Source organism: Accipiter gentilis, chromosome 10 (assembly GCF_929443795.1).
Source record: "Accipiter gentilis chromosome 10, bAccGen1.1, whole genome shotgun sequence".
NCBI lineage: Eukaryota > Metazoa > Chordata > Aves > Accipitriformes > Accipitridae > Astur > Astur gentilis.
Window position 1 is genome coordinate 28,918,620 of NC_064889.1, and position 23,526 is coordinate 28,942,145.

At 50.2% G+C, this 23,526-nt stretch overlaps 1 protein-coding gene across 1 annotated transcript in view; it reads right to left on the reverse strand.

Moving 5' to 3' along the window:
* Nucleotides 1-7,977: 7,977 nt before the first annotated feature.
* Nucleotides 7,978-23,526, reverse strand: part of MFSD6L (major facilitator superfamily domain containing 6 like) — a 28,481-nt gene continuing 12,932 nt past the window's right edge. Inside the window, exons 2-7 of the mRNA XM_049812818.1 lie at nt 19,529-19,649; nt 14,387-14,460; nt 10,742-10,856; nt 10,536-10,609; nt 9,698-9,853; nt 7,978-8,110 (exon numbers count right to left, since the gene is read on the reverse strand). Coding sequence (XP_049668775.1) covers nt 9,735-9,853; nt 10,536-10,609; nt 10,742-10,856; nt 14,387-14,460; nt 19,529-19,649 — 503 coding nt within the window. The 3' untranslated portion in view covers nt 7,978-8,110; nt 9,698-9,734. The remainder of the gene's footprint in view (nt 8,111-9,697; nt 9,854-10,535; nt 10,610-10,741; nt 10,857-14,386; nt 14,461-19,528; nt 19,650-23,526) is intronic.

Here is a 23,526-nt window from a genome sequence, read left to right on the forward strand (position 1 = left end):
AAGTTCGGGGCAGGAACACTTGGTGCAAAGTCTGAACAGGGGATGCTCCTTTTGTGTCTGTGCAAGCTTGAATTAATAGGAATAAATGCAATTAGAAACACAGTACCTTAGGTCAGGTCTCAGCAAGATGTCATCCAGGAAACCCTATTTCCCTCAAGCCTCTGAGCTCAGACACACATTGGGCCATTGAAGCTTAGCAAGTTACTATCCATCAGCAGAAGATGACCCTGTGCAGTGTCCTCAGTGTGATGCCAATGCAGAAGAAAAACAGTAGTGGAAGTCTCCATTACAGAGACAAGGACAATAATTGCTTCTCAGCTGCTATATGTGGAAGAAGAGCTCATTTCTTTCTGAAACCTTGACATGTAAATGCAGTGTGGGCCAAGATGTGCCCTGTGTTCTTCTGAATAGATCCCCAGAGCAGTGGGAGGTGAGTGGCAGTTTGCATTTCAGCTGGCAAGGAGAAGCAAAAGCTGTTGCAACTTTATGCAGCCACCATGTGCCTACACTTTAATGACTATATTATGTTCATTCTGTAAAGCAAGGATAATAACTGTCACGGAGGGGCAAGAGTGGGCTGCTCCTCAAGGGAAGGAGCTAAGGTGACAGCAAAGCAGGCAGGAGGATATCCTCTCTGACAGGATGCAGCCCCGTGGTATGTGAGCAAGAGCTGAGAGGTTCATGGTTGTTTCCAGTGATTCCCACACTAGTCTGCAGTGATGAGGCAGGTCCAAGGTGAAGCCAGAAAGTCAGGTCAGCAAGGCAAGGTGAGAATCAGCCAGGTACAAGGCTGGGCACAGGCTTACCTGCAAGGCAAGAACCTAAACATAAATGCAGCTCCAAGCAAAGCAGGAGAAGCTCCAGTGAAGGCTCCACACAGCTCCTTCTCATACCTTATCTGTTTTTCCGGCAGTCTGATCCCAGGTTGCATGGCTGTCCCACACCAGGGTGGGCCTTGAGCACAGGCAAGCAGACCCCTGGCAGGTTGGAAGGGGTTGCAGAGCCTGTAGGTGCCCTGGCATTAATACCTCCTTGCAGTGGGCTGGGAGCCCCACAGTGCTGACATTGGCCAAGAGCCATATTACTTTTGGCAGGAGCCCAGATTCATGTCCTATTGAAGTCATGATGAAACAGTACTGTGGTTTGGGCTCTGCTCTACTTGGTGTGTACGTACACAGTTTTTTCTCCAAGGACTGTAGGGTGCAAGGAAGACAGAGATGCCCAGTCTGGGATTAGAAGCAGCATAGGGGAGCCCAGGGTCACCCAGGGGGTTTCTTACCCATTGGCCATCCAGAAGGAGGGTTATTTAGTAGCCACATCAAAGAGTGGACCATGGCTTAGGGATAGGAGCTGACGGTTATGGGAAGATACTCAGGGGGGTAAGAGGGATGAAGAAGAGATGGGGTAAGGGTAAATGGGAAGCTTTCCCTTGCTTTTTGTAAAGAAGCTACATTGGGGCTGTGGATCTGCAGTGATTCCTTGCATGGGAAGAACTTCCCACAAATCCCAAAAGGCATACCCTTCCTACTGCCATGCCTGGGCCTCCTAACCCAGCCAGCACACACCTTCTCGATGGGACACAGATATATTTATTTTTGTTTTCATGGAGTGATCCAGTGCTCAGCCCCAGGACTGGGCCTCATGAGGAGCGTGTCACCTCCTCAGACAGCAGCTTTCTGTACCAGGGCTGGACGTGAGAGTCCTCACCCCACAGGCAGCAGCATCTTCAGATGCTGGCCTTCCTTTCCTTTCTGTGAGACCAAATACACAAAAGCAGAAGAGAGAGAATAAAACAAGCAGGAGAGAGTGAACCTTGCTGAGGCCCTCAGGGGTCCCAGAGGCTGGTAAATGTCTTGTAGAGGCACCAGTGATGTTACCAAGAGCTGCTGCCTGCACTGGAAAAGTCAACTCATGACTCATCCAAGCAGAGACGATGTTGTGCGTTTGTGCCCTTGCATCTTGTCTCGGCAGTGACATATATCCAAAGGGACCAGGAGCATTTACACCCATCCTGAGAGGTGACTCAGCTGTCCCTTCTCCTTCCACCCACAGTGACCCCCTCACCCACTTTGATGCATCTCACTGGTGGCAGCTGACAGGAGCTTATGGGAGAAGAGCAGCTCTGCCCAGCCACTGAGGAAGACCGGCGGCTGCAGCTCTGAGCCTGCCACTCTGAGAGTGATGGTCTGAGGGCACGGATGTCTCCAGGCCGGGCTTATGGAGAGGACAGACTGATAGGTCAGGTTTCCTGAAGTCCTTTTGGACACTGAGTTCAGAGATTTGGCTTGTATCCGGATGCCTGAGCTGAGCTCTTCTGAGGAACCTTCAGCACGGGATGGAAAGACGAGACACGTTGGTCCAACCAGGCCCTTTCTGATCTGTTTCAATGTATTTTCTTCCTTTAATTCAGCAGACTGGGCCTGGCAGTGTCCATGTCTCAGCATGTCCCTTATAGCTCTACTCAAAGCCAAAATGAAGACCTGTGCTCCTGACTGCTCCTGATGTCCTGTCTGCTTCTGCTCAGCCCCAGCAGTCCTAACCATCCTGAAACTGCAGCTGCAGCACATGTGGATGCTGCTATGCAGCATCATTTGATGGAACTGCTTGGTTCTGTGTCCCTATCCATGCCCCCACACAGTGAAATGCCTGATTTTGGAAAGTCAGAGACTAGCACTTGAAACTTGAGGGCAGATTTTACCTTTTCTTATGTGCTATTCATGCTGCACCAGCAAAGATAGCAGATTCCCCCCAGTGCAAAGTCCTTACCCAGGCATGAGTAAGCCATACTCAAGTCCCAAATTGCCAGGAGGCATTGCAACTAACTCTTCTTCCTCCATAGAGCACAGATGGCATTGGTCCTCAGATGCAACACTGTGACCTTCTGACCAGCTGAGCAAGCTCTTGAAAAAGAGACAGTGCCAGGCTGTCCACCACAGAGATCGCAGACAAGCTAGTGGAGGGAGAAACCAGGAGCCCAGGGATCTGTACCTGTGGGCACAACAGAAGAGAGTTATCCCCAGAGACCTGCCAGATGTCTTTGTCATGAGCAGGGTGGTGGGACAAAGCTGTGTCTAACACCAGCCTGGATTAGACCCAGCCAAGCTGCTGGAAGGACGGAGAGGGGTGACACAGAAGAGATGCTGTCTCTGGCCTTCTCCCAGGTGGGAAGGCATGACAAGAAGGTATTTCCTTGACTGCTCCAGAGGAGCTTTGATTCCTGTCTGAGCCATGTCTAGTGGTCTTCATAGCCAGCAGCACACTCAGAGAGATGTGACCACCACAACAGCATTTTTTGACTTCCCAGCCCAAATGATTCAGTGTCCTTTTACAGGTGAGTCTACTGGAGAGGCTCTGGCCAGCTTATGAAGTACAGGTTGTGACCTGGATGGCTACAAGATGTCTAAATAACCTGAGTTCCTCACCTCTCTCCACATGACTAGGAGCCCCTAAAGATGCTTCAGGAAGCCTTGGCAAGAGGTGGTGCCATGGGATTAAGGGGACAAGGTGATACCCCACGTGTGCACTGACACTGTCATGACTGGGGTGAAGGGATCCTTCCAGGAGGGGAACCAGGGCTTATAAGGGTGTCGGGAACAGACACTGGCTGCTCCAGCCTATGAAACTCATTTCATCCTTCCTCTTCCCTTTCCCTGGGGAGCTGGAAAGGAAGGAAACCCTTCTAAGCTAAGGCAAAGCCAGCCAAGGCATCCCCAGCCTAGCAGAAAGACAAGCTCCGCTCTCATCACTTGGGAGATGCCAGAAGATGCCAAACTGGAGCTGTGCTGGTGCTGGAGTCCTGCTCCAGAGAGGGGATTGTCAGGCTTGCCAGGCTTTCCTGGGCCCTCCACCATGCTCTCCTTCTCCTGCCTGTTGGAGCCATCCTGCTGGCTCAGGGACCTCAGCACCAGCAGAGGAGATAGCAGGACCCACTGCCCGAGCACAGTGTGCTGAGCATCGCAAAGATGCAGTTTCTACCAGCTATATTAGCTTTCTTGGGCAAACTGAAACCAATGTGACTCATAATGCTGTGGAATATGGAAGCAAAGACTAAAATTACCTAACAGGTTTCAGTTCTGTGATCCTGTGTGTAATAAACAAGGTTTTTTGTGTTAACAGCCTGCCTTATCCTTGGGGAACTGCAGGGTTTGGATTTGTTTGCATTGCATTTTGGGGGTTTGGGTGGTTTTTTTGGTAATATTTATTTCTTTTGGCAGACAGAAGACATGATTAAAGTATTGGCTAAATCTGCAGTCTGTTTTGCCTCTTCCTGATGGCAAATCCCTAGCACATTGAGATGTTGTTATTGGTTTAATCTGGACTCTGTCAACATTTCCTTTGGAGCAGCCTGCTATTCCATCCATGTGGGCATGAGCTAGCAACACTGGCACTCACTGCTGCGCTCTGCTCTGTGGGGCAGCTCTGCCCCAGCACTAATGGTGGGATTCCCACTGGAGGGGCTTGTGCCCCAGAGCAACCAGATGCAGAGAGGCCACCATGCAGTCCAAGTGACAGGGACATGCTCTGACAGAGCATGGCTGTATGGAAAGGCGCTGTCAGCTCCAGATCCCTTAGGATGCTCTTACCTGGGGACCTGCTACCTCCCCTCTTAGGCACTCTGCAAGGAGGCACGGGGACAACCCCGTGCTAGTACTGAGCACTGTCTTCAGCAGTGACTTCAGAAGACATTGCTGGCTTCTTAACCCTATGATTAGCACTTATCCACGACTTCGCATGCCAAGCACTATTGGGTGCCAAATGGCAAAGACATGGAAGTCATTAAACCCAAATTGGAGCATTGTTTTTGCACATGCAGTTTCCAGCCACCTGATCCAAGAGACGATGTGGGTGCCAGAGCTTCCTGGTCCCCTCTCAGCAGTCGCTGGCATAAAAGCACATCACATCTGTGGGTGACTGCAAGCTTCCCTGGTCCTACACAACTGATGAGACACAGCGAAGCACAGGCCCTGTCCTGCCTCTCTGCTCCTACTCAGCCCATCTCCCACCGCCTCGTCTTCTCCAGCATGTCCACCATGAGGTGTTTCTCCTATGTTTTTTAATCACCCATCCCAAGGACAGGAAACACCACAAACTATGAGACCTTAGAGTTTGCAGGCCTGCCAGTCCTGCTCCTCCTCCTGAGAGCGTCTGGGGGGTGGGTTAGAGGAGGGGAAGCATCAGGGGGCCAAGAGAAGAGATTGTGCACCCAGACCCCCTTCAGTGCTCCATGAAGCAAAGTGCCACATACAGAAGACATTTGATGTTCCACAACCCCTCTATAAATGATACTGTTGAGGCTTGGTGAGGACAGAAGGTTGTTATCAGGGAACAAATATATCAAAAGAGTTCAGGGCTCTGAGCATTAAAGGATATTTACTTGCTGCCAGGGAGGCAGTTTCTTGCCTTTCCAAAGATTTTTCAGCCTGTCCCAGAAGTGAAATATTAGGTCAAGAGCCAGAAATGGAAGGGTTAGATATCTTGCTGCAGCAGCAGGATCTGCTCTGTACTCCTGCGATACCAGGGAACTCCAAAGTCCAGTCTGACTTTTCAGGATCTTGTTTCTGTTCCACTTCAACCACACTGAGAGATGTCTCTGCAAAGGTCCCAGGTGGGGAAAATATCTACGAACCAAGCTTCCAACAGACATTTATTTGTTTGGGTTGAAATCAATGTACATGAAACAGCGTCGCTCCCATGTGCTGCGCACCTTTGCCATCGATTAAAATACAGGTCAAATAGCATCGTATGACAAGGACAGCAGCCTGTCTCCTTCTCCATGACCAGCCACACAAACACAGCCAGTAAACACAGAACAAAACAGGCCAGGACCTTGCCCGTCTCCCTCCAGCCACCCTCCTGCCTGCCCAAGCTCTGCTCAGAAGCTGAAGTCTGGGTCTTGGGGCCTTGCGGGGTGGAGGTAGGGATGAATTAGGGGAACAAGTTTTGAATCAAGGGCTCTTCCTTACTTTTGGCTCCCTCTCGGTCCAACCAAACAAACTGGCTTAGTTACTCACCCTTCCCAAGAAGACCCTGGGGAAGGCAAGGACAGTGAGGGGGCCTTCTGGGTCTTGAGCCTTTGGTCTGTGTGATCAAAGCAAACACCTGTATCGCACCACATGTGTGACTGCAGGGTGACCAAACCAAGCAGCCACCGGACAGTTTCTGGAAGAGCAGGGAACAAGTGGTCCAATCTGTCCCATCAACTCCAGGATGGATGCTACCGATGATGGCCTGTCACCCCTGCTAGAACGTCAGCCCCAGCTGTGTACTGCACCTCACTCCATTACACAGGGTTGGCAAAGCAGAAAGGAGCTCTCTGTGAATTAATTTGCCCCCGTGATCTACAGGGTGCTCCCTCCAGCCCACACTGAAGTCTCCCCCGAGCAAGAAGAGCACCAAGAACTAGCAGGTGGGTTGTAGGATGCTGCAGGACATTAACAATAAGCAGCACAAAGAGCACTGACTCCTGACTGAGACCACTGAAGTCAACTCAGAGCTGACACGAACAAAAGCGAGGTCAAGTTTGCTAGGGGTGACCAGGTGTCATGGGCCCATTCAGGCCTTGCACCCTGGTCTGTGAGGGTGCAGAGGGCCTGGTTTAGTCTGTGGACTTTTCTGGCTGCTGGTAAGATCCATATGGGGAGGAGATTGCTCAGGAAGGACAAGTGAGTGGAAACCCCCTTGCAAAGGTTAGAGAACAGGTTCCCACAGACTGGGTTTTCTGGCAGTGCTGATAAAGAAATGCAGGAGGAACTTGGACCTGCTTATGGCATTGCACTAGCAAGGATCCCACCTGCATTGTGTTTTATAAGAATGAATCTGCTATTAGGTGCAATAGAAAGAGCCAAATGGGTTGCAGCCATCTCACAGGCCTGGGCATGACGGACAGTGACCCATGCAGTAACAACACTTATCTCAAGACCATACAGCAAGCTGCAGCAGGATTGAGCTGGAGGAATCAGCATTTTGGCCAGAGGGCAGCCAGAGCTCTTGGGCAGCCACCCAAATGGGAGGCCACCCCAGGACACCCGGTAAAGCCATAGCAGCCTACAGGGCAGGAGGGCAGGCAGCGCAGGAGATGTGAGAGGCCTTCGCACTCAGCAAGAAAGAGAGCCCTGTCCTGCCTTGATGGGCATTAGCACCTCTGGCTGTGACACCTCAGCACGAGTGGATGCTCGGAAGGGACAACAGGAAATGAGACATTGGGTGACCTCAAGGTGCAGGAGTCTTTTGCACAGGACTTTATGTCCAGCTCATGGTGCCAAGCCCAGAGGCACTGGCTGGGGCACTAGAGGGCAGGACTGAATGCCCTCTTGTCAGTGAGAATGTCTCTCACCTGGTGTCTCCACCTTCACCTGCCACTTTTCCAGTCTCCTGTTTGGTTTTCATTTCCTTCTGCATGTTGCCCTGTTCTGAATTTTTCTCCTTTTCTCTTTTGCTCTAATCACCTTTTTCTTGGAGCTGAAAACAGAAACCAGTAATAGTGAGGTGGGGAAAGCAACTCATCTGCCCATAGTTCAGCACACCAGGTCTGTGCTCAGGTGATAACTTCATAAGAATTAGCCCTTCATTCAGCTGGCTCTGGGGACTGCCCTTCACACTTTGCTTTTCACACAACCAGAGCCATAGAGCACCTTGCAATAAAAACAATGCAAACATAACAAAACCCAGACCAGAGACATTCCCCACCAAGAGTCCTCAGGAATCATCCCACAGAGACTCACAAGGTGATACAAGGCTAAGGATGAGACATCATCTATGGCCACAGCATGTCTTGGATGGTGGAGCACAATGTTCTCCAAACATGAGCTCCCAGTGCTTTTTTTATTACTCTGTTCAGGTGAAGGACTGCACCAGTCCTCTTTGTCATGGACTCGCTTGCCGCTGCTGCACACACCTCTTCCAAGCTGAGCTCGGGTGGAATTCGGTGTTTGTTGATGTCATGGAGGAGACGACCGTTGACATGGCACCAAGGATGTATGCCATCATTCAAGCTTGTGCACCAGCCTGCTTGGGAAGTCTCTTCGGTGGTGGTGCTGCAGTGGGAAGCATGAACAATGACGGGAAGTTGAAACTCTCAGAGGAGAGCAGCTTGTGGACTCTGGCTGGAGACCTGGGGAGGAAAGGCAAGAGATAGGAAACCATGGGATCCCCTGGATGCCTCCCTTCTCCAATGGCTGGAGAGCCAACCTTGCTTCATAGAGCGCCTAGTGCCAACGAGACTAACTCCTGAATGTCGGACCACCTGCCACGGTTGAAGTCTCCAGCAATATTAAGGATGAGATGTATCCTCCCACAGAGACTACAACCCACTAGACCTCCATTACCATCATCTTCCTCTTAGTGCTTGTCACACATGCTGTCAGTTGGGATCTAGCTCTCAGCTTTCACCATGCTCATCACCTACTGGGTGAAACCCAGGCATGGAGGAAGGTGGGAGCTCAGTGGGTGGGTGGTTTTACCTCCTTGCCAGCTTCCCTGTCATGAGCTGTAAGGTATGGCCTCAGATTTGTGGTGCTGGTGCACAGAATTTCACTTCAACTGTATTAAAGCACATTCTTATGGACATAACTTCATCTCAGCTGTGACTTGCTTCACCTGTGTCCTCACCACACTCTGGAAGGAGTGAGTGCAGCTCACCAACTATCACCAGTTCAGTCTTTCCTCCATCTCACACCAAGCTGTTTAGGCCTTGCTTAACTTGTCTGCACCCCACAAACACCAATTTTGGCAGCATGTGCTGTGGAGCAGCATCATGCATAGGCATAGGAGTAGGGGGGCAGCTTGAGCCAGGCAGAGCTGGTCCAGTGGGGATCTAGCCACCCACCTCTGTGAGCCCGGTCGCTTCAGCCTTCTCCTGGGATTATGTAGGGAAGTCCATACCAGGCTGCACTGGCAAGAAGCACCTCTCTATGGGTCTGCCACTCCCTAAGACTTCTACAAAGTGACAATGAGTTTATGTCCTGAACCACTGGCAAATGGACGGGGACTGACTGGTTGCCCCTCAGCAGCCAGAGGATAGTCCTGTACAACTGACATCAGCCTGGCCCTTAGTAAACTCTGTTTTAAGAATAATGGGTGCATCACTTTTAGGTTGGGCACCTGTGGCTGTCAGCAGATGCCAGTGATTTAACTGCAACCTGCTGAAAAGGAGCAGGTGGGAGAAGGCACTTGAGAAGGCACGTGAGGACCCTCAAGGACAGAAAGGCCTGGTGGCTTCTTAGGTTTTCAGAGAAGATATTACGAGAAGACAAAGGGATTGGTGGTGTAACTCCATGAACACCAGGTGTGCACAGCAGTGGTACATTTGACAAACAACTCCCTCCTGTATGTGCTTACAAAGAGATGCTTTGGTACCTGCAGTGTGCCTGGCCCCTCTCCTCCCTTCCCTCCATCTCTCTTCCCCCTCCACCCAACTCCCTCCATCTCCTTCTCATCCTCCCAGCCATGACCACCACCGTTTCCCTTCCAGCCCCTCTCTCAGGACTCAGCAGGACTCCAGCACTTTTCCCCGATGGCAGCCCCTCCAGAGCAGGGCTGCAGCCTGGTGGTCCCTCATGCCCCACGCCTGCAACATCGGGAGCTGTGCGTGTCCCAGACGTTGATGCTCACCCACCCCGCACAGGCACTTGGCCGTTTGGTCTCACCAAGGAAGCCCCTCTTGCCCGGCCCAGCTTCCTGGGACGTGTACACACACTACCATGGTCATGTCCTGTGCAGAGGAGCTGGGGGCTGGCCTACATGATGGAGCAGGTGAAGCCACAGCACTCCTTGAGCAGGGTGAGGCCCGTTTTGGTCATGTATGGTGTGGAGGTTTGCTGTCCCCTGGAAGTCATTTTCTTCTCTTTGACAGGAGCTACGGAAAGAGGAATCGGTGTCTGCCTGGTGATAAGGGCACAGGCCCATTACTTCTTCTTAGAGCTCCTTTCAGGGCTAGGATGCTGACCCTCCTCAGACCCACAGCTGGGCATGAGCTCCTGCATCCAGGGGGCACATCACCATGTGTGCTTCTTGGGTGTCCGCAGGCAGGACACAGGCACAGACACTGGGACCCTGGGCTGGAAATGCCTCCCACTGCATTGGGGAGGTGTTCCTCCAGCAACGATGGAGGCACGGGGACGAGAGTGGCTTGCCATCAGGGGCCATGAAGAAAGGAGAACTGGATGGATACCACAACTTGTGACCTTAGGTGATGGTGTGATGAAATGAAAGGAGTGGGTTGGAAAGCATCAGATGAAGTACATCAGCTGTAAAAGGACACCTATCCATCCCCATTCTCATAGGACATGGTGGCTGGGAAATGCCAGGAGGGAAATGGAAGCATAACTTCTCTACCAATTTGGGATGTTTCCACAATGTGAGCTCAAGCACTAGCATCCCCCAGTTGCCATATCCCCACACCCTCCTCCAGCAACAGATGGCCTCCAGGTAAGCTAGCACCATGCAAAGCAATGAAATCTTGGAGACAGATTGTTTAGGAAAGGGGAGAAACTGCCAGTGAGGTTCGATGCAAGGAATAAAACTCATCAACCACCTACTTGCTTTCTGGAGGTAGCTTTTGGAGAGCTTACTTTGCAGGAACTCTGCCATTTCCTTGTCTTCTTCCCTTTCCCTGTGACAAAGAGATTGGTTACTACTCAGGAAAGGAGCAGCAGGGCATCCAGGAGCATCTGGCAAGGCATGATACAGATCAGAGGACAGACTGCCCTGTCCTCAGTGCAAGGAATAAATTGTACCCAGCTACCTGAGCCTCTCAAACTCCACATCATCCACCAGAAAATCCCGCGTTTCCACCAGCTTGTGTATCTGCTGTACCAGCTCCTCTTCCTTCTGCTTCTCCTCGTTGGACTTCTCATTCTCTGCAGCACAGGGAACACATTTAATACACCAACAGGGGCCATCCCTGCTCATAAGCAGATATAAGAGCGGGGGTAAAAGCCAACCCAAAGTAAGCAACTGGATCCAGATACAGGCTGCTAAATAAGCAACAACCTCATCCCAAACCACCCTGGCTAGGAGGAGACAGGTCTGGTGTCATCAGCTTTGAATTTTTAGCTTCTCCCCAAAATTTTCATGGGGCTGAGCACTGCAAGATGCAACTGTGAGCTTTGCAGAGCAGAGAAAGGGCCCCTCAACAAGGTGACCTCTCTGGTGGGAGATGACCATGGCTCCCCTGGGACCTTCATCTGCACTGCTGAAGAGGATGGGTACCGGGTCTCAACGACCTCAGAAGTGTCAGACTCAGATGTCATCCTTCAGTCAGGATGTGCTTGACCCACATTTCCCATGCCAGCACACCCAACCAGTTTCAGCTTGGTCCTGAGCTAGGTAGGGGTCCAGAGACCTCTGAGCCAGGCCCTCCATGTGGCTAAGAAACCAGCCAGGGATTCAGGTGTATAGGGAATTATCAACAATGCCCAGATGCCTTGGGAACACCTCACACCACCATTTATCCCATATATAGAGACCTGAAAACCAATACAATCCACTGGTTTTGTAGCCTTATTCCCTTGCTGAACACTGTCCCAGTGATCTCACCTTCTACATCTGACCTTTCAAACCACTGTCAGCCCCATTCCCACCCCAGAAACTAGGATGACCACAAGTGTCTGCCAGGATATTTTGAATTTGTTAGCCTTGGTTCTCACTTGAACCCCCAGACTGATCTACCTTGAGCACGGTGGGACCCACTTGTGGCACATATCTTTGGGCAGTGAGATAGTGAAGACCTGGAAAACTCTCACATCACTATGAAGTCATGTCCTATATAAATTGGTACATAATGGTAAGTGGGATACATGAAGATGGTAGAGATAGGGCTAAGGAGTTTTAAATAGAAACGGAGAGCTACCTTAGGTAGAAACTATGACTGTCTGTGCTGCAGCTATTTAATACCGTTTCTGAATTCAGCAGCCAGCTCCAAAATCAATCCAGCACAGGATGGATCAATCTGCAGTCTTCCTTAAGCTAAATAAAAATGCAGTGAAATTCACAGCATGGAGCAAAACTTGTAGGCTGGGTCTCAGCAGTTACCTAAACTATGTATTGATTTGTAGTTTAAAGTCTGCTATATATTGATTGGAGGTGCTGCTGCAGGGGTCTGAGTAGGAGGAACTTCTCATAATCATCATGTTGTTAGAAACATCCCCAGCAAACAAAGGTTTCTCCTACAATTGTGATCTGGTGCAGGGAGTAAGCTCAAGCTTCCTGGCAGAGAAAGCTGATCTGGACTGAGGTCTGGGCCACAGCTGCTGATTTTCTACCATGAGGAGTTAATGCAAAGTCACCTGGCCGTGAGCACTGTCTCAGTGCAGCAGCTCCAACCTGCCTGATGGGAATAGGAGCACTTTACAGTGTCATTTGGATGCCATACAAATTGGAAAAGTCAGGCTGTACACAAACATACCAGCTATTTGCAGTTAATTAACAATCTGCATTCCTCAGTTAGAGCATGTCAGAGTTAACATACCCACTGTAATAAACACTGCACCTTTTTTACCGCCTTGCTAATGTCAGAGTCCATCGTGACTACGACATCTCTCTGAATTACTAAAGGAGCCTTGGTCTGGTGAGATTTCAAGCCACAGGTCTGACTGAGCTCTGAGTAAGCACTGATGTGTTTGAATCTTTATCCGAACCAAAGTTCAATGCCCATTTTTACGAACGATCTGCTTTGATAGTCTCACAAGACCAGTGATTTGCAGGATTTTTCCAGCACAGTCTGATTTGAGTCAAGTTATAAAGAAGACAAAAAGAGCATCCCTAATGCAAGCAGCATTTCTACTCTCAGCTGAATCTGGGATAGATGAAAAGGGTAGAAATGAAAGACCAAAGCAGATGAAGGAAAGCCAGCTAGATTTCTCCAGCTTCAGAACAGGTCAAGTTATCTCTGGTCCTGAGCCACTGTTTAGGTCAAGTCTTGTTTTAGGAACTAGAAGGTGTTTGAATTAAAAGCCCACATGAGATTCAGGTCTATGTTTTGCAAGCAGCTCCCGTTTTAATGGCAGAACCCTCCTCTTCCCTGTCTGGATGCCGCCAGGTTGTATTAAACTGATCAAGATTTGCATATTAAGCAGAATTTGGGCTCTCACTGCATGCTGAAGATTCACAAGCACACACAGCATAGTGACACTATACGGCATTAGAAAGGGTCAAGGCTTCTTGCCATTATTGACTTTGAGATAACCTTGGGTACAGAACTGATGAGCTGAGCTGCTGCTCTGGGAAACAGATGTGCACAGCTGGTCCCTTGTCTGCCTCCAGGCATCGGCCCCTGCTACACACTCATTGGTCTCAGTGAGTGCACCATCTTCAGAGAAACACTTGCAGTGGAAATAACTGAGGTACAAATCTTAATGCTAGGGTGGGTACAAATAAGCAGGGATATGTCTCCCATCTGGTTCTGAAAACACACGCACTGGGAGGTGAGTGAGGATGTCCCAGAAGGAGGCATAGCCTTATGAACAGTGATGGACACAGCCTGTGGGGAAGCATTTCTTGCTCATTCAAACCCTGGGTGTGTGCTTTCACTTGAATACTTTGGCTGAGGGGGCTCCTTTAGAGAAATTAGGTTTGGCCTTTCCTGGGCTGTGAAGGGACAAGGGTGGCTCTGGCTGTGACAGGGAGGGTCACTGGTCATGGCAAGGGGGGGCGACAAAAGCAGCGTTTCCTCCCAGCTGAAGTCTTCACATATGTTGCCCTGGTCTGCTTGCCTCTTTTCAACATCCTGAATGATGAATTCACCTAAATCAGGAACATCACCAAGCCCTTTTGGCATGACGTTCCCCTAGCACCCATCCTACCCTGGCTGTAACCAGAAATCCTTCCCTGGCTGCTGCTGCCATCCGCCCCATCACTGACCCACAGTTCTGACATGGCCACAGCAAGAATTCATTGCTTTTCACGTACTTGAGGCCTTTGAAGGCATCTCCCCTCCTGCTACCTCCAATGGGCCCCTCCATGGTGTGGTCTGACAACGTCCCCTGCTTGTCCTCTCCACTCATTTGGGGAACCTCCTCAGTGTACGTGGCAGGTCCCACTGTGTCAGCATTCATTGCCACCCCACTCAACTCCTGTCCTCCTCCTATACCAGACCGATGCTCTTCCTCGCAGGACTCATGTTTTTTTCTCCTTTTCTCTTTCCTCTGCCCTTCAGCCCAGGCCTGGACAAGGACTCCCCGGCAGTACTGCAAGCAAAAAAACTCCCAAGAAATATCTCAGGTCAGACTCAGGGAGCCACGTTTCTTGATGCTCATGCATTGCCTGCAGCAGCAGTGTCTCTGGGAGCATCCTGGGGTGGGAGCCATTCAAGAGCTTCTGGTATTTCATGGAAGCCTTTCTGCTGATTGCAGCAGCAGGGTGCAGCTCTCTGAAGCTTTCAAAGCCTTACCTGGAAGAGCTATGAGTTTTTGAAGCTCCTTTTTCAGCCGGCTGATTTCCTTACAAAGCTGAATGTCATCCATCCTGCAGAGAAACAAATGAAACCACTGAAGGAAAGACTGGGAAAGGAAAGGTGCAAAACCTCCAGAGCAACACCTAACCAACACTGGAAGGTGATGTGCTCAGTGCCTGCAGCAGGGAGCACAGATTTACCTGCCTTCCCACAGGAAATGGCAGCCCACTTCATCTCAGAGTTTTTGTTGGAGATACATGGGTTGTGTCACTGGTTGTTGGCAAAGAAAGTTTCATCACTCTAATGACAATGAAGCCTTATTAAAACCTGGCACATCCACTATGCAATAGCAGCTGTGTTTCTCCTCCTCCAAAAAAATAATCCCCAAACAGTAAAATCCAAAAATGAATGGAAGCTGCTGCCACATAAAAACATCTCACATATTTATACTGCCTTTCTGCAGAATTTAAAAAAGGTAGAAAAATGAAACACGACAGAGGGGGGAAATGTGCAAACTTTGCAGGTGTCCGCTGAGAAACAAGGTCATTTCAACAGGAGAAAAGGAGCCTGCTGAAGCCACCGGCAATTAAATAATCTCTGGCTCAAACCACCACATAGCAGCAAGATACCGATCAGGATGGGCTCAACTCAAATGTCAGCAGCAGCTGCTGATGGAGCAGATGGGGGATGCACGGCCCTGTCCGTGCTGGAGGCAGTTTGATGATGTCTCAGAAGCACCACAGACACTCAGCCCCCTCCATGGAGGCACCAGCTCAAGTGCTGCTCACTGCTCACTAGGGCTGGCAGAGAAGACTTAGCCTAATTTATTTATTGATTTATTTAAAAAAATCATATGCCTATGCCCTCGCTAAAGCTGTGCTTGGACAAGACTGAGGAACTATGGTGTCTGGCCATGATGAGTATCAGTGCTTCAGTTTAAAGAGTTTTAGGCACTCACCCATGGTGAGGGGAACCCCAAGAGCAGACAGTGCTCATGGCTGAGTCCTCTCTCCACCACGAACCAAGCCATCCTTGAGGATCTCCCCTGGGTAGGTGACACTACAGAAGATGAGACAAGTCACGACTCCAATAACCCTCAGCGCTGCCTCTGGTCTGTGTGCCGTGCTCCCCACCTCCCATACTCTCTCATGCCATTAGCTTCTGGCTTTAGAGACCTCCTTGCTTTGTCCTTTAGGCTCCTTTCCTCAAAATCCTCCTGCTTTCTGCCAGCAACTCATAAGCACAGCGAGCAGCAACCCAAGGGTTGCCCAGCCCCGTCTACCCTTCCAGCAGTCTCCAAGATTGCATCAGCCTAGGGTCAACTTTGGCCAGCCATATCTCCAATCAAAGCATGATAAGACCAACCCATCTGACACTTTTCCTTCTGCTCTGAGCCCTCCCTGGGCTCCTTACACATTATCACTCACTGGGAAGATTAGGAAAAGCCTCCTGCTCTGATGTGGCATCCCGAGCTTCAGCACAGTCTAGCCAGCCAGCAGCCAGTGAAGCACCATTTACTTGGCATTAAGGTACCTGGGAACTTAAGTCCCTGACCAGGGATTTTGGTGGTTGGGTCATTTGAGAAGAGTTTTTACAAGCCCCTGCAAAAGATATATATTAGCAGTACCCTATGAGGTTCCACCCTGTGGCAAGGCACTGAACCTCCTGATCAGGGTTGGACTGTTGAGCTGGGATTTGGAATACTTCTCTTCTTTCTCCAGGCTTACCTTGGCATGGGTGAGCCACCCTGGCCAGACTGTCTAGCATCTCCTCACCTCTGTTACCTGGCCTGAAACTAGAAGAAAGTGTCTCCATCCAAAATCCAGCCCCAGATTTTCCAGGTGTAGTAGGGTCTCACACCCCCAGGACCAGAAATTCCTCAATTGGTGCACCCACGAAGCAACCCCTTCATTGACACATCAGTCCTCACACTCTCGATACATGTCTTCCAGGAACTTGCAGCCAGCAAGGAGCTGGGGTCAGGCAGCACATTCAAATGGTGCTGAGTAGCTTCACCAGCAGAAAAAGGGGTTCCCATCATCACCCTGAGGTAGATGTGGATGCTGTGACCAGGACCATTTCCTTATGACAGTGCAACTAATTCACTGATATCTCAGAAATGCCTAGCTCCCTAGACCTTAGAGACTTGTGACCACAGTCCTGGACGTTTTAGACAACAGACGTGGGCGCTGAACCATTAGCAGTCTGTGCTGGGAAAATATCTGCTGGCACAAGCCTCTCAGTTGGAGACCAGATGTGTCCATACAGGATTTGGCCCTGCACTGCCCTGTGCACGGTACCTTGCCTAGATGGCATGGGATGGGAAGCATTTGCCCCCATTAAACATCATGTTCACCAACCAGTCTTGTGAAGCTGAACTGACACCACGAAGTACAGTCATCAACCTGTCTGGACTGAGCCTCCAAGACAGAAATCCTAACACATGATCTGTGTCTACAGATAATACATGATTGACTTATGCGCTGGTGCCACCTTGAACAGATGTGCCTTTGGTTCCTTTTGAAGTATGCACTACTAAAAGCTCCATGTGCATCTTCAATAATCCTGCTGGTCCTTCCACTGAGTCATGCCGTCCACCCCTTCTGCGATGAGTCACATTTGCTGGATCTACTTGAAGGTGCAGCTTTGTCAGCTGAGCCGAGGACATCAGAAATATGAATAAGGGAAGGGTAAATAAACAGAATGATGAAGACGGACCCTGTGAGAAATTGCTGTAGGAGAAGGTCATCTTAGGTGGAGGAAAACACTTCCTCTTGGCTCTGTCAGATTTTTGCTCCATCTGACAGTGTCTTCATTTGTTTGCATATCACACTGAGCAGTTCCACCGATGCCAATGTCTGGGAGCTGCACATGGAGAACAGGGAGGTACGTCCTTTTATTGCCTGCTCATAGTCCTACAGTGGCTAAGCCCTGAGGTTGTACAAAGAGCACCAGCGAGGAGGTCTGCATGGGACACATGGGCAACAGGCTGATTGCTAGTGATACACTTATTAAAATTAAAATAAACAGCCAAATGATAACTGAATTGTTATTAAAATTAAATTGGAATTTGATTCTGTAAAAACTGATAATGAGAATAATAAATGGGCAATAATAAAAATTCTCATTTCAATAAAACTTGGGAGAGATTGCAAAGACAATCACCCAGAAGGCTGCTGCTGGAGCTGAGATTACTTCTACCACTGGTGATAAAACTTATTGCAGCACCAGCCACAGCCATGCTACCCTCGTCTGGCCCCAGGAAGCAGATGAGAGCACTGAGCAGGTGAGGTATGGAGCTGAACCTCCCACAGGAATTTCAGACCTTTCTTTTTGCCCTATAAAAGGAGAAATATTGTTTTCCAGAGCACAGACATCTCAGAAATGTTGGAATGTTTTAGACTGATATTTCCAACAAGAAGAAAACACCAATCGCTATCAACTGGCCAGACAGGTCACTCCTCCGTTTGGCAGCACATCAATGGAGATGTCTATCTCCCTGAGCCCCACAGCCCAACCATCCTGAATATCACATTTTTTTCCCCATTGGAAAAAAAAAGCCCTTGCAGCCCGAGGTCCCCATCCTTTTTAACCCTGTCCTGCAGAACCCAGGTCTGGGATCCCTCTTCTCCAGCAGTGATGCTCAGGAAAGCCCTCAGCTTTCCCTGCCTTGCAGACCCAAGCTGGTCCTTGCTGCTGTGCTCCGCAGAGCCAAGGCTTGAGTTCCCCACGCTGCCTCCAAACCATGTAGGCATGTAATCCTGGTGGTTCTAAACTTCCAAGTGATCACTTTTGCAGCCATGCCCCACCCGGTATGTGGTTTCTGTAGGTGATTTCCTTTTGTTTTCCAAGTGCAAGCCAAGGAAGAAAACCAATAAAGGGATAAGAAAAAGCAAGAGATGTGAATTTTGACATAAGCTGTGAGATTTAGGTACCAGTTGCCACAAAAGCATTTAAGAACTACACTTTTTATCATTTCCAACAATACATTCAGGGGGAACTGTGCCTCAAAGAGGTCATCACTCCAAATTTGAGCCTCTAAACCACAGTCCAGCTCACAGCCTCCCAGACAGCAGATTTACACAGGCATTTCCAGGCTTTGGTGATCCTTGTAGCACAGATACTAGTGGGGACCCAGACACATTAAAAAAGCAGCATATCAAGTGCTGCAGCCCAGTAAATATGATCTCTGTCATTACCAGTAAAAGGTCCCAGGTTTTGTGTTGCATGGGATCTCAGGACTGGGCTGACTATAGCAATTTAGTGGTATTAAAAAGCTTAATCAACCCAGACTATGAATGCTAGTTAGTCCTTTTCCTCCCAAACCATAAAAGCTCCTGATATAACCAGGGAAAATGTTATTTATCACCTTAAGTGCTGGTTAGCACCATGGCAACACAGTGGCTATTTGATTGCCTTAAATGTGAAAGGCCTACAGATTTTTACTCAAAACCTGCTTTGATTATTGAAATGGACCCTGGAGAAAATCATTCCCTCCTCATCTGGCTCCAAAGGCTGTGCCGGGAGTGAAGAGCAGGATGCGGTGTGGGGACAGGCATCAGGCACCAATGCCAGTCCAGCCCCAATGTGTCCTGATAACCCCCGCAGTCAGGCGATGGAGGAGGAAAGGAGGACCTGCGAGGATGTGTAATGCTTCAATACGGGGAGAGTAAACTGTGGTCATGTGGCTGTTCAACAGCCACAGATCTGCGTGCTGGGGCAAAGCGGTATCTCCGGAGCAGCAATGAGCCACCAAACCTCGGGTCCTTTCCCAAGCCCAGCCCAAGAGGCATGCACTGAGGAAGAGTATGGACCCACTGGGAAGCCAGGGTGCTTGTGGTTGAATATGGAAACATTTAGTGTAGTTAAACCCATCTCATAAACTCTGTTTGCATAGAAATAGGCTGGCTCTAATCATCACAGCAACAGTGGCAGCTTTGTAACAGGGACCCATTCAAGCCCCTTCCAAGAGCAAGGCCAGAGTGGTGGAAGAGGCTGCTCTTCCAGGTGGAAAATGAGGTGGAACGCGGCCTCAGCTCTGCCCATCCCTGGGGAATATCCGTGTTTGATCAGGCAGGCAGAAAAAGCTGGAGTGACTCTGGGAAGGGGGGACAGCGCAGGAGGAGGGCAGGTACTCACATGTACCGCAGCTCTGACTCCCTCCTCACCAGGATCTCCCTGATCCTCTCGATTTTGAAGAGCTCCCCTTCAATGTCATCGATGGTGGTGGTCGAGTCAGCCATGGAAACAATCTCGTCCTCTGCAAATGAAACAGGACCCGAGTTAGCCAGCAGGAGATGTCAAATCGGTGCTGAGGACAACAGGGACCACAGGGCTGTCATGGGGACCCCCCTGCAAACACCAGAGCAGCATAACCACTAAGCACGTGCACAGTTTTAAACTTGTTTCCAGACTTCTTGCTACTCTGCTGGGTTCTGCAAGAGCAGACAGCCCAAGCAGCACATGGAAAGTTACCAACATATGCAAGGGCATTGAGCTGCCGGTAACCGTTTTTGCCTTTGTTTATGCTTTATGTGAGGCTGGGCACTGGAACAGGTCTGCTCATTGGTGTTGTTCACATCAAAGCCGGATTGGCTTGCTGAGCGCAGCTCCAAACACACATGCAATATGCATGAAGTGTCTGCATGAAAGAGGACCTTGGAGACCAGCAGGCCACCTCGTCTGAGCTTGCAGCTCTCTGAGCCTTAGAAACAAGCATCATTTCGCCTTCTTGTTGTGGCTTTGCAGCACACCCTGCTCACACCAGTGCCGTGCTGGGCTCTGTGCTGCTGAGAAAGACCCGAATTTCCAAGGCTTTCCCCTCTGCTGAACAGTGGGAGGCCAAGAGAGCTAAAAACTGCTGGAGGGAAGGATAGGAATGTCTCTTTTTCCAGAACCACGTAAGCCTCAGGCATCTCCAGCACAGACATGAGCCTGTGTGTGCACCCTTCTCCACTATGTGGCAGGGACAAATGCTGGGCCCATACAGCACAGAGCTAAGGAGTCATGGAGGTGAAGTTCCAGAGCTGCTTCCCCTCCATCACAGGCTGGATGAAGACCCCCCATCCTTCCCAACTCACTGGGGAGAAAAGCCCCCATGGTACCCAGCAGGCCAGTTCCTCTGGAGTGCTGAGCATCACCTCTATAACCCATCTGGGGAAACTGAAGCAGGGAAAGAGGATGTCACTTGCTCAGAGCAAGAAGCAAGACCCTCACAGCAAAATGCAGGAAAAGGGGATTTGTCATGGTTTAACCCCAGCCAGCAACTAAACACCATGCAGCCGCTCACTCACTTCTCCCCTACCCAGTGGGCTGGGGGAGAGAATCAGAAAAAAAGTAAAACTCGTAGGTTGAGATAAAGACAGTTTAATAGGACAGAAAGGAAGAAAATAATAATGATAATAATACTAAAATGGCAATAATAATAATAAAATATTTGGAATATACAAAAGAAGTGATGCACAATGCAATTGCTCACCACTCACTGACTGGTGCCCAGTTAGTTCCCGAGCAGTGATCCCCTCCACAGGCCAACTCCCCCTAGTTTAGATACTAGACATGACATCCCATGGTATGGAATACCCCTTTGGCCAGTTTGGGTCAGCTGCCCTGGCTGTGTCCCCTCCCAACTTCTTGTGCCCCTCCAGCCTTCTCCATAGCTGGGCATGAGAAGCTGAAAAATCCTTGACTTCGTATAAACACTACTTAGCAACAACTGAAAACATCAGTGTGTTATCAACATTCTTCTCATACTGAACCCAAAACATAACACTATACCAGCTACTAGGAAGACAGTTAACTCTATCCCAGCCAAAACCAGGACAGGGCTGTAATTTATATTTTAGAAGAGCACAGCGGCAAGCCCAGGGACAGACAGGACAAGAGCCCAGCAACTTTGATCCATTGCTCTGACCACCAGTTCTGCCTGCCCCCTGGCTCCACTGATTTACACACAGATGTCCCTCTGATATCCCACTGGTTTGCACAAGACCGTCACACTGATTTACATGAGGATGCTGTGCTGACTCACACAGTGCCTGTGAGCCTGCACGTCCCACAGCAGCTCCCAGCCCATTTTATGGGAATAGCTGAGGTTTTGCTCCCAGGCAAGCTCCCACCTCCCAGCCTGGTCTGGCTCTCAGAGACACATCATTGAACTTGTTATCAGTGACATGCAGCAGCACATATATCACACGCGGGCTAATCTGGCTCTCCTGTGATGTACACACAGCACAGGTTGGTGAGAGGAGGCTTAGTAGCTACTGCAAAGCCAGGCTCTGAGAAAACATTAGAAATCACAAACAGCAGGGGCAAATTCTGCTCCCTTTGAATCTTCACAGAGCACATCTCCACTCCGAGACTTTGCCTTCCTGCAGCCCTGGGACTTGCCCTGTGCAGGGAGAGGGGAAAGCGCAGCCAGGGAGCACCAACTCTGGAAGCAGGATTTTCTGGGCAGCCGAGGCCTGGGAGCTGGAGATGTCAGAGCTGGAGCATGTGGCTTGGGGATCCCAAATGGGACCCAGGCCAGTGCTGAGGGTTACAGGGCAGGAAGAGACCAGTGTTAAGACACAAGGCAAAACACTCTGCACTAACCGGTCTTCTACCCATCATGTAAAACTGCTTGAGAAATCATTCCGAGAGTGAGGCATGTTTCCAAGGCTGCTGGCAGAGAAGGTTTATTAGTGGAAATACGAGTGGTTTTGATTAGTGTGACTGGTTTGGAGAATAGATTTCTGCTGTTTCTGGCTTAGAAACTCATGAAGACTAATTGGAGATTATGTCCCCCTTCCCCTAGCCACAAAGGCCATGTTCAGCTAGTGCCAGTGTGCAGAATCCTCAATCACTCTCCATTCTAAGCCATTGGGATGCTCTCAGGTACCAGTGCCTGCTCAGGACAGACTGATGAATACACGGGTCGGACAAAGTGTGGGGTTGGATGCGCTGCCCTCCATCAGCTCTTGCTCAACGGCTCTGCTACAAATTGGCACAGAAACCCTCTCTTAGCCTTGTTTCTACGGGCCTGAAGGGGGTTGCTAGGGGACCGGACTGTGGTTGCTACAGGACTGGGATGCGGTTGCTAGGGGACCAGAGTGCAGTTGCTAGGGGACCAGGATGCTGAGGTCCCTCGTCCCAGGCATCCTGCTGCTCTGCTACCCCGGAGCTCTTCTTACCCAGGATATTTTGATGCGCCCACACCCAGCGCCGGTGGGCAGCTGGGGCCATGCGCCAGGGACAGGCAGGATCTCCCTGCAGATGATGGCAGGCACACAGGTAACAACACACGTGAAGGTGCAGACGGTACAGCCGGCATGTACTTGCAGGCAGCCAGTCCCTGGGGTTTGGCTGTACTTCGGTGCAGCTCTAGACCTGTCAGGAGAAAGCTGCACTGCTCTAAGTGTCGCTTCTGTAACCAGGCTAAAATGACAAGGCTGATTATTTTACAGATGTGCCAATAAACAAAGATACGAGCTTACTGCAGCCTTCATTAGCCAAGGACAAATCTAATCACCCCAGGAGCACAGTGGTGGGTCTGGGGGAGGGGGACTGTCACTCCTGGCCTGTGTGGGTGGGTGAATAACACAGAATATCTTTGATCACTGGTGGCAGAAGTATTTGGCTGAGGTTATCAGCCAGCTGTTTCCCAGTGGGTGAGTGAAAGGGATTGAAAAAGGTGTCAGCATCGCTTCTTCTCCCTTCTCATCCCAGAACCTCATCAGCAGAAGCCATCCCAGACGGGAGAGGTGAATCTTTGCCTGTGTATACAAAGGGAAGAGGTGGCAGCACTGGGTTGCTCTCTCCCATCTGTGGCAGGAGGCTGGGACGTAACTTCAGCCCGTAGGCAACTGCCCATGAGAGCAAGAAAGTGTCTGGCTCAGCTCTGGGTGGGTTTCCATCAAAGACAGGGAACACGGTGTGGCTGGGACCACCCTGCCTAAGAGGAGCTGCCCTCACACACTCCCCCAAAGTCACCTTTCTGTAGGACACTCCCCAGCAGCCTCCTACTGCAGGTCAGGAGCATCCTGTGAAATGGGGACAGAGAACAGGTCTATACCACACAGCACAGCAATGGCTGCAGGGCTCAAGCTGGAAGGTCCTCAGCCCTCGGCTGTGCCTTCAGGTGGTGTGGTTACTCTGCA